Raw genomic sequence first — 12,096 nt, 5'->3', positions numbered from 1 at the left:
TTAGACTTTAATATGATAGCTCACTAGATTTACGCAGTATGTTTTATTAATCATGATTTATCATTTTTAGATTTTAGTTATTCCATCCATGTGAGTCATTACATACAGCATGCATATTCTATGAATTTTAATAACATTGAGATATTACTTTTACTTATGCATTCACCCCCATATACTCAGTACATCCTTAAAGTACTGATCCACATATACGTATATGTGTTACATTATCTCATAATGTAGGTTCAGGTGCTCAGTCTCAGTGGCGTGAGTGATTTTGGGCATCTCTACTTATATCCTGACAGTTGGTGAGTCCTCATGGTTCGAGGGCCCATTTATCCAGATTTTCATCTTTCTTAGTATTTGATTAGTTACTTTCAGTTTATTCCGAGTCAGTTGGAGGGTTTGTCCCAATGGCTCTCTAGTTTCTTAGTAGTAGAGGCTTGTTGGATTACTAGCTATTATATTCAGACCTTCAGTATTAGTTACCCAGACAGTATATTTAGTTGATCTCAGACAATTTTCATAATATTCAGTATTCTTAGCATTTCTATCTGATTAAATTACTTTAATATGAGTTATAGACTTAGTAGCAGGTTTACAAGGTTAGCTTGAGACTACTCGTAGTCTTGAGCATCGTGTGGTATCTCGGGACTAGGTTTCAGGGCATTACATTAAGTTATGGGATTTGAAATTGATTGAAAAGCATAAACTATGAAACCCCCTTGTTATGATGAAATCATGTATTTTCTATGGGGTTTTCTACAAACTTTAGATTGTTGTATATGTGATTATATTATGGGTTTGAGGTAATTGAAGTGCTTGAATTATGAAACCCATTATTATGATGAAATTATGTATTTACTATGGGATTTTCTACAAGTTTGAGATTTTAATCATGTGTAAATGTTATAGTTTTGAAACGTTTGAACTATGAACCTTAATTTTATGAAAAAATTATACGTCTTACATTTGTTGTGGGTTCTCAAATGAATATGAAAAGATTGATCTTTCTAATGCTCCTATATTAATTTATGGACTGATTTTGTATGTGATTTTCAGAGAGCATTTTAATGTATGTCAAAATACTCTTGGTTTTTGGTGAAAATTGTACAAGCTTTGAAAGAGACAACCACCAAAGAGGTATGTCTTGAAAGGAAATTGTTTTGCCTAAACTTGTACATTCTTTTTGAAAGAGAACTCTTTTTTAATTGTTGAATCATCTTGGTGGTCAATAATAAGTTTTTGAATAAGAACGGCTATGGATATGATATGGTATGATATGATATGACTTGCAAGTCTAGGTATGATGATACCTTGATATGAAATGCCCTTAACATAGCAAGAGTTGAAATTTTATGAGTATGAACATATGAATTTTAAGATTCTAAAACTAGGCTTAAAGAGAGTTAGTTGGTTACTCGAAGAAGGTACGAGTTTAGATAACTCATTGTCGAAAATTGTGTTTTGTCGATGCGGTTTTATTATGTCCTAAAATATGGATTGTATGTTTTCTATGTGCTCTTGGCGTATTAGAGATTAGAGGACCCAAATCCTTGTGGAAAACTCAAATTGGGGGCTTCACAACCGAGTCAGTGGAGGATTTCATATAGCCCATGGGATTGTAAAGATGTAGGGTTTACCATTTAGCTCAGAATTAAATTAAAGAGTTGAGTCTGCGTTTGACACGGTTGATTGAAATTTTTAACTATGCCCATTTGCTTTTATCTCTATTATGTTAAATTATTTTTACAATGCTCTCGATTATTTTATATGAATACTATATGTTATTTTTTTTGGATTGTTCGGCATATCAATATATTTCAAGTAGTGACCATCCTCGTGGCAGCTGCATTATCTCATAATGTAGGTTCTGAGGCACAGTCTCATAGTCCATCACATCAGTAGAATATTGTGATATGACAGAGTTGGTGAGCCATCCATCTTTATGTTGACTTCTTTTAGTTTATGGTCCAACCGGGGGCCTTGTCCTGACCTAGACAGTTTGTATTCAGTAGAGGTTTCGCAGACGAGATTTAGCTATTTTACTGTCACAACTTTGTTGACACAGTTTGGTTATAATTTTCCCTTGAATTTCATTATATATTTTGTGCTTCTATTTTATATGAATTATACTTATGATGGCATGCTAAGAGGCCTCTCAAACCTTCATAGTTCGGAATGCCTGTTGTGGCTAAGGACTTGACTCGGGTCGTGACCAGATTGGTAACAGAGAATGGATCAGGGTCCCAAGATGTCTATGAATCTGTGTCTAGTACAGTCTTTCTTATGGGTATGTTGTGAACCATACTTTTAATCAGAAGGCTGCTAGGTATTTAGGAGATGTTTCCTATTCTTTCATTTATAAATCGTGCGATAATGTTGTCCTTATGAAAGTTATCCAATTCCTTTCTTGCACTAATTTTATTAGATATGTCTCATTGTCAAGATGATACAAGTGAAAATTCTTATAGTCTAAATGATGTGGTCCTTTCCGGCTGAGTCATCTATAAAGTTTATGAAATAACACGAGCATTTGAAAGGAGTCCATTAGTGCTTCAAAGTGTGTTGATTCAGGTGAATACCCCTATCTATATCAATCATGAGTTTGAGCCTCAGGTAAGAAGTGTATTTAATCTCTTTTCAAAAGTTTTGCAACAGATGTCACAATTATGGGTAGAGATATGTAGCAGAATGTTGGAATAGTATTTCTGCCAGATAGTTCATCCGATACGTAGGATTTCATGCATGTATCAGTTGACATGTTTTGAGCTATTCAGATTATGCATATGTTGTTATTTTCAAGAATATTGTTATATTGATCATATATATGTGTGTGTGTGTGTGTAAGTTTTTAAGTATCGTTTAGTTGGGAGTGAATGCAGGGATGAAGGCTCACCCATCACTTAGGAATGAGATCTTTAGTAGAAACCACTAAGTTTCAGAACTATGGTGCCACCATAGGTTATAAGGTCTCACCCACCAGTTAGGACTGACACCCTAATCCTTCAGGACATAAGTTTAGTGGATCTAGATCCACGCCAGCCGCTATTGGTACCCTTGTCAAGGTACTGACACATTTCCAGTTTAGGTTGATATTCAGTATTACATTACTACTATTTCTATCAGTTATTTAAGTTTAGCTTCCAAGCAGTATTTTGTTACATTTTTTTCCTAGTATTATTAGAGTTATGTCAGACCATGAGTTAGATTGGGATCACTTGTGACTCTAAGCACTGTGTTACTACTAGGGAGAAGTATCATGTTGTGACAATATATGTTTTCAATTCACAAGATAATTATAACTGAGTTAGAGATACATCATGCTATTTTTTGGGTTTATTAAAATCTATATTTTACAATAAGAATTCAAACACATGTTCAAACTAACATATGAACAGTCAAATGAAACTGTTACTCTACATTTACAACTATGAACTTCAATAATAAGTTCAACCCAGCCTATGACTATCAACAAAATGAAGTTCAAACTATTTTCTGAAAAATAGTCAAACCAAATGATTAGAAAAAGATAAAGATTAGAAGATTCAAGTTCACCGAATTTATGGTGTGTCTTTAGGGAAATTATCCCCTCAAGTATCCAAGGTTATGAAATGTATCCTCCTAGGATAAAATGAATTACTTCAATAGAGTAGCGGTACCTCATACTCTGTCGAACTACCGAACGCACTCAACAGTAGCAAATCACACTAAGTTTTTCAAGAAAGAGGAGTGTTTTTACTTCAAAAATTTCATGTCTCTGCCTAAGGAAAAAATTAGGTATTTATATTCATCAAGGTGTTGCCTCATAAGGAGAATTAATAGTTAAGAAAGGTGCACTCTTTCATAAAGGTGCAACTCTTAGAAAAAGTCACAACCTATAGGAAAGGTCATAACATCCAAATTGAAAAGGTGTCTTTTCAAATTGCATCCTTTCTCTTGGTGTTTTTTCGAAAAAGAACACTTATTAATTTTCCATTCACAAACCTCCCAAGGTATATGATACTAAGTCTTCCAATTCCTTAACTTGAAAACGATAATTCCAATTCAGTTTATACTCCACTAAAACTAGAATTACATCAAAATTACAACTCAAGAACAAACCCTAATACATATAAACTAAGACTCCATAACTTTCTAAATATTAAAACCAGGTCCAACTACTTGTTCCTTTGATATTCAAGCTGTGACTGCCAAGTCAATTTATCAATTGTCTTTTTTCTTTGTAAGTGCGCAAGTGATTGCACAAGTCACTCCCTCTATTTAAACATAACTCTCCAAAGAGTTCTTCATCAAATTAGACTTCTTGCTTGTTTGAAACATTTATGTCTTAAGAATTTTAATTCAACTAAAACTCCTTCTTTAACTCAACCTCTCGTCTCTTCATGTATTGTATTCAAACTCAAATTCTTCAATTCCACACGTGATAGTTGCTTTGAGTTTGTCAACTGCATTGGCTTATCCATTACTACAATTTAGTAATCCTGTCTTCTTAATTAGATCAGTGAACCTTTTCTGCCCTTGCAATTTGCTCATGTGTATCAGTGAACCAACTTGATCAACATATTTCATTCTCTAGACAATCATCAAAACTTCATTGACCCTAACAAGTATGTACACAATTTATGTTCATCTTAATGGTCAACATATACTGACAACAGTGTATCGAGCAATTATAATTCATTTGATAAACAAAGTGGATCTATTTTGTTTTCTTTCTATTATTGAGACCTAGTCACTCTCCTTTTGTTCGTAGCATTGGGTTATACAAAGGCAGAGGTTTTGCCCACTAGAAAAACTTGTATTCTGTCGAAGGCGAATCAACATATTCAATAAATCAGCAATCTCAGGTTATTTTATCAAGTTATGTAAGTAACACCTTTAGTGCACCGGGCTGCCCCTTTTTTTCTGTAACACCTTTATTATAGGATACTATCATTTGCTTTCTACAAATACTGAAAATACCATCAAAGGTTTCTAACAATAAAGTGAGCCATCACTAATTGCTTGATCTTTCTTCGTTCACCATTACTGATATATATTTTCAATTCACAACATAATTATAACTGAGTTGGAGATACATCACAATTCATGAACGAAACATTGTCCTATGCCAGCTTTGGCTGCACATGCCTGATAGCTCATGGACATGGGCATAAAAACTGTCCAAAGGCACAATTCTGTTAAGACTAGTCAATTATGCTCAATTTCATGTGGGTACAAATGGGGGAGAATCAAGTTTGTTAAGGCAACCTAACTAATAATGACATGCACCTTACTGTGTGGAGCGGAAGCCAACGTCCTTATGTTGTTTGTGGGTTAAAATTCTGCGTTGGTTAAGGAATGCATTGACAGTCTGTTCATATGGACTTCGACAAATCTCTTTTTATGAGCTAACTTTTAAAGTTGAGTTAGGCTCGGGTTCCATATCTTTACGATTCATAGAAAGCCTGCACCTGCGCTAATATTGGTAGTTAATGTAATTTTTTAACCCATTATTTAGGTTTGGATTAGTCTACTATGTAAGATAAACCTTTCATTTATAATAGTAGATCCTTGGGTTCCAAATATTCCATTAGTTGATCTTACTTGTCCACTATACTAAAATTACATTTTATTGATCTGATTTAAACTGTTTCTCACCAAAAAATACTTTTTTGAAAAACACAATTTTTTTAGAAAACCACTTTTTAAAATACATAAGCTAATTTTAAGAGTTTGGCCAAACAAGGTTAGTACCTAAATCATCATTACCTCCACCTCTTCTAAAGCATTATAAATAGGATTGAGTACTCATCATGCTTCAATGTATTGGTAAGTTGAAGAAAACTCTAATTTGCAATTTAGCAGTAGAGACAAGATCATTTTATGGTATGCCCTATATATTTTTTTTAATCGAGATCACTTCATGTTTAATAAATAGTTTCATTTTGCAGAGCAGTAGCTTAAGCTTATGAAATTGTTGCTCCATGATTTTGGTGTAAGCGCACAACTCAAGATTTAATACGTATATATAAAAAGCATAATTTTCTCTGCAGAAAATATAATCTACTGATGACGAGTGTTAAATTAACCACTCTTAATTTAGTGTATATAGCTCCACCCACTGATTAAAAGATGGAGTTGTGCACACAAACCGTTGGGGCTGATAAGTTTATAATTACACGTCACTCTAGTAATCATCATCCTACCATTTAGGGAGACCATTTTCTAGCTTATGCTGATCTACCGGTATTTAAATGAATATTTTTATGCAGTCAATATGCATATTGAACAAATTCATATGAGTAGCATTACATTCCCAAATAGGAAGCAAATGAGGGGGAAGAGAAACAGCATGAAGACGTAAAAGAAGAAGTGAGAAAGATGCTAGTGATGGCTCCTTCAAAATCCTTGCAAAAGCTTGATCTCATCAACACAATCCAACGTCTTGGTGTAGCATATCATTTTGAACATGAGATTGAGGAATCATTGAGTTATATGTACACTTGTTATGAAGAATGGATTGGTGAAGTTGATGGCAATGACCTTCATGCTATTGCACTATGTTTTCGATTACTTAGGCAACAAGGTTATTATGTCTCATGTGGTAAGTGTGGTTAAAATTAAAGGATGACAAAATTAGCTTATTAAAATATGATCTTTCTAATATGCCCAAAAATTTGAAGCAGATGCTTTTAGGAAGTTCACTGATGACCAAGGAAATTTCAAGAAAGAATTGGTTAACGACGTGCATGGAATGATGAGTTTATATGAGGCAGCACAATTTAGAGTACATGGCGAAGAAATTATGGATGAAGCACTAAATTTCACCATCACGCAATTGAAACTAATTTTGCCTAAATTGAGCAACTCCCAGCTTGCAGAACAAGTCAGTAACGCACTAAAATTTTGAATTAAAGATGGTATGGTGAGAGTGGATTTATTTGATTAATTTATTAATTATGACTTATCTGATAAAACTAGATTTAGATGAATAACGTATAAAAATTACCGAAATATAAAGAATTAAAGCAAATAATATCTAAAAAACGTAAAGAATTAAAAATAAGGATAGAAAGACTATAATATAACATAATTGCCGGAGTTAGTAAAAACTCAATAAATGCACAAAAAAAAGAAATATCAAATTTAGAATCGACAATAGATAGTATAGAATATACATACCAACATGATCTATTAACAATTAAATAAAGAATGAACAAAGAAAAATTTATAATAGATGAAAAAATATATGAAAACCATTAAGGATTAAAAATAAAAATAGTATTTTCTAATCTAGGAAGAAGGTATAAGAAAATAGGTGAACATTTATATTTAATGTTAGAAAAAAAATAATTAAAATTAGAAGATAAATTGACAACTGTGGTAAGAATAGAAAAAGAAAATGAAGAAATAGATAGAAAAAAGGAAATAGAAAAAATAAAACAACAAACTACAGAAGAAATACGAAAAATAGAAGAAACTAAAAATAGTAGGATTGCTGAATTAGAAAAAGAACTACAAATACTAAAAGATTTGTATGAAAAAAGACAGAAAGAAAAAGAAGAAAATGATAAAGAACAAAAATTATTAAATGAGATAAATCAATTTAAAGAAAAATTAGAAATTAACAGTAAAGAAATAGAAACCAAGGAATTAGAAATAAATACAATAAATGTTGAAGAAACAGATAATTATGATTCTAAAGATAGTGAAACATTCACAGAAATCTTAAAAAATACAAAAAATTTAGAAATCAATGAAAAACAAGAAGTATTTAATGAAGAAAACTTAGAAAATAGAAACACAGAAATAAATATTATTGATAAAAAAGAAGATGAAAATATAATATCTAAAACATCAGAAATAAGAAAACCTACATATTATAAGAAAAAATTTAAAAGATATAATCTAAAAGATAAATATGACAAATGGACACCAAAACAAATAGTTAATAAAAATTATAACTTTTTAGACTTAGATTGTGTAATAGATACAAAAAAAATAATACAATTATGGATAAGATATATGACAAAACAATTATTAGATAATAATATAAACATAACAGATGCACCAGAATATATAGAAAGAACACTAATAGAAATAGTGAAATTATGGTTTTCAAATCTAACTGAAAATAGTAAAAAAGTATTAAGAACTAACAAATCTACAGAAGAAACATCATCATCAACTACAACTAAATTAACACCTATAGAATTATTAAAAAAATATGAAATAACTATAAAAGACGAATTTAGCAGCATGACAACAACAGAAGAAGAACAAAATGAAGAGAAAGATACAAATAGGAATTTAATGTTAAAATTAGCAATATGTAATATGTGTTACACAAATGAATATACTTGTACATTTAAAGAATATTATTATAAAAGAACATATAATACAGAAGAAATTAAAGAAATAAGAAAATTATATTTTAATAAATTATCTGAACCATTTAGTTCAAAAATAATAAAAAGTTGGGATGAAGCAAAAATAGTAGATACTCTAGGAGCAAGAATAAATTTTTTACAACAATGGTATAGAAACTTATGTGAAAAATATAGAGAAGAAATAAAAATGGAAAAAACATTAACAAGAAATTTAGCATGTTGCAAAGATAAAATAACACCTCAATTTGGATGCGAAGAAAGTTATTATAAGAAAAGAAAAAGACATAAGAAATATAAGAAATACAAAAAATCAAAATAGAAATATAAGAAACCAAGAAAATGATATTATGTAAAAAATTATAAACATAAAAGACCATATAGGAAAAAGAAATCTATAAAAGAATATACTTGTTATAATTGTAGAAAATTAGGACATTTAGCTAGAGATTGTAAATTACCTAAAAACCCAAAAAATAAACAAATACAAGAAATAAAAATAGAAAATACAGAATATGTGCAGATAGATTATAAAGATTACAAATTAGAAAGTGAAGATAGTATATATGAAATTTCCGAGAATGGAACAGATAATGAAATAGATAGTGAATTAGATGAATTAAATGAGTGAAGAAGATATAAGAATAAACCAAATAACTGAAGAAGATATAAAAATAATAACAAAGGAAGAATATTTAAATGAAGAAGGAACAGATCAAAAAATAATATTTGATAGTCATATATTTGATGAAATAAAAGGAAAAGAATTAGATTTAAGTGTAGAAAAGATATTTAAAATACCAACAGTAAAAAACATATTTAGTAGAAGAAAAGAAGAATACTACGTAGTAAGTCAAAAAGAACATGTAATATATTGTAGATATGTAAAAGGAAGAGCTAGTATACCACTAGTAACAAAAAGAATAATTAATAAAGAAATAAACGATATAAAAAATTAAAGACCCAATAAAATATGTACACCTTGGAGGAACAGAGATATTAATAAAAACATGTTTTAGAGAAAGAATAGATACACCAATAGAATTATATCTAGCAGATGATAGAATTACAAAACCTATAGAAAAAAGTATAATAACTGTCATAAAAGGAAATTTAATATACCAAAAATTTAAATTTATAATAAGTGCGAATTATTCAGTAGCAATAACAAATAAAAATATAGATAAATCATTAGTATTATATTGGAAAATATCATGAATAGAACTAACCCAGGAAGTAAAATATTTACAGCAAGATGTAAAAATCTATATGTATTAACAACAAAACATAAAATAACGGAAAAAAAATAAAATTAACAAAAAAACAAATAGAAAGTCCTTTCGAACAATTTGTAAAAACAATTGATGATAATGATTATAGTTATAGAGACATAGATATAGAAGAAAATTTAGAAATAATAAATGATAGAATAAGTACAACAAAAAGAATAGCTTATGAAAAATCAGAATCATCAAGTTCATCAAAAAGAACAAGTTATGAAACAAGTTCAACAACTAATTTAAACCAATATTACATAACAAGAATAATAAATGAAAAAGAATATTTAATACTCTTAAATACAGGACAAGAAGAAAATTATATAGCAAGATATCTAATAATAAATGAGGAAATAAAATATGACAATAATATATGCCCAAATCTACCAAGAAGCTTAATAAACACTAAAAATATAGCAGAAAAAAAAATAACAATAGGAGTTAGAAAAATAAAAATAGAATTTGAAATAAAGGAAGAAATGCAAAAAGCAGACATAATATTAGGAATAAAATGGCTAGAACAAGTAAAACCATACAATATAGAACATATACAATTATCCATAACATACAACAGAGAGAAATTATTCCTAAGAACAGCTTTAACATGATATGAAAATATATATATTAATGAAGATAGTAGTAGAAGGATATTACAGTAGAGATTATACGCCTATGATAAATATAGGAGCAGAAGCTAATTTATGTAGATATAATTGTTTACCAAAAAGTAAATGGGATAAATTAAAAACACCAATAATAGTTAAAGGATTTAATAACGAAGGAAGCTTAATTACTTATAAAACTAAGAATGTAAAAACACAAGTATGGGATAAAAAATATTAACAATAGAAGAAATCTATAATTATGAGCTAACATCAAAAGATATGCTTTTAGGAATGCCGTTTTAAGATAAATTATACCCACATCATAACTAGAACGGATTGGTGGTTTACAACACTATGTAAACAGAAAGTAAGAGCAAGAAGAGTTACTAATAAAATAAGAAATAAAACTAATTGGATAGAAGGAAGTGAAAAAATTACACAAAAGTTAGAAAATATAAAAAATGCTGAAGATACAATAGAACTAGTCGTATTTTCGATAAATAAAAAAGAAATAACTTATTTTCAGTAAATAAGATAGAAATAATTAGGAAAAAAATAGAACAATTATAGAGTGAAGATCCATTAAAAGGATGGAAAAAACATAAAACTACTATAAAAATTGAATTAATAGATAAAAATAGCATAATAACCCAGAAACCATTAACATATAATTTTGATGATTTAAAAGAATTTAAAATGCACATAGAAGAATTATTAGAAAAACAATATATACAAAAAAGTAATAGTAAAATAATAGTCCAGCATTTATAGTAAATAAACATAGTGAACAAAAAAGAGGAAAAAATAGGATGTTTATTGATTGTAGAAATTTAAATGCAAAAACTATGACATATAATTATCCAATACCAAATAAGATATTAAAAATTAGACAAATACAAGGATATAATTACTTTAGTAAATTTGATTGTAAATCAGGATTTTATCATTTAAAGTTAGAAGAAGAATCTAAGGAATTAACCGCATTTACTGTACCACAAGGATTTTATAAATGAAATGTACTACCATTTGGATATAAAAATGCACCAGGTAGATATCAACATTTTATGGATAGTTATTTTAAACAATTACCTAATTGTATAGTATACATAGATGATATACTATTACATACAAAAACAAAAGAAGAACATTTAAAGTTATTAGAACCATTTATAGATATAATAGAAAATTCGGGAATAAGTTTAAGTGAGAAAAAAGTTAAAACTATGAAAAATCAAATAGAATTTTTAGGAATACAAATAGACAAAAGTGGAGTAAAAATGAAACAACATATAGTACAAAAAAATAATAAATTCAAAAGAAGAATTAGATACAAAAAAGAAATTACAATTATTTTTTGGATTAGCAAACCAAGTAAGGGAATATATACCAAAATTACCAGAAAATCTAAAGCCTTTACAGAAAAATTTAAAGAGGATGTAGAATATAATTATAATGAAGAAGATAAAAAACAAGTCCAGAAAATAAAAACACTTTGTAAAGAATTACCAAAATTACAATATCCGGAAGAAAATAGAAAATTTATATATATAGTAGAAGCAGATGCTAGTGAATGTAGTTATGCAGGAGTACTTAAATATAGATGTGAAGAAGAAAAATTAGAACACCATTGTAGATACTACTCAGGTACGTTTAATGAAACAAAAATAAAATGGAAAATAAATAGAAAAGAATTATGCTCATTATATAAATGTTTATTAGCATTTGAGTCATATATTGTATATAACAAATTTATTGTGCGAACAGATAATGCACAGGTTCGTTGGTGGATAACAAAGAAAATACAAAATTCAGTTACAACAAAAGAGATTCGGAGACTAGTATTGA

At 28.9% G+C, this 12,096-nt stretch overlaps 1 protein-coding gene across 2 annotated transcripts; it reads left to right on the top strand.

Annotated features, from left to right (window-relative positions):
- The first annotated feature begins 5,815 nt into the window (after positions 1–5,815).
- LOC124894618 (terpene synthase 17-like) lies at positions 5,816–6,944 on the top strand. Of its 2 annotated transcripts, XM_047405215.1 has the most exons (3): positions 5,816–5,868; positions 6,255–6,586; positions 6,669–6,944. In XM_047405215.1, the coding sequence occupies exons 2-3, from the start codon at positions 6,364–6,366 to the stop codon at positions 6,890–6,892; spliced, it is 447 nt and encodes a 148-aa protein (XP_047261171.1). In that variant the 5' UTR covers positions 5,816–5,868; positions 6,255–6,363; the 3' UTR covers positions 6,893–6,944. The 2 variants fall into 2 exon arrangements, with proteins under 2 accessions (XP_047261171.1, XP_047261170.1); XM_047405214.1 differs by having other exon boundaries at positions 5,822–6,586.
- Positions 6,945–12,096: the final 5,152 nt, after the last annotated feature.

The sequence above is a fragment of the Capsicum annuum genome, unplaced genomic scaffold, assembly GCF_002878395.1.
Source record: "Capsicum annuum cultivar UCD-10X-F1 unplaced genomic scaffold, UCD10Xv1.1 ctg76097, whole genome shotgun sequence".
Lineage (NCBI taxonomy): Eukaryota > Viridiplantae > Streptophyta > Magnoliopsida > Solanales > Solanaceae > Capsicum > Capsicum annuum.
Note: the sequence above shows the minus strand (reverse complement) of the source record. Positions and strands in the feature narration are given on the sequence as shown.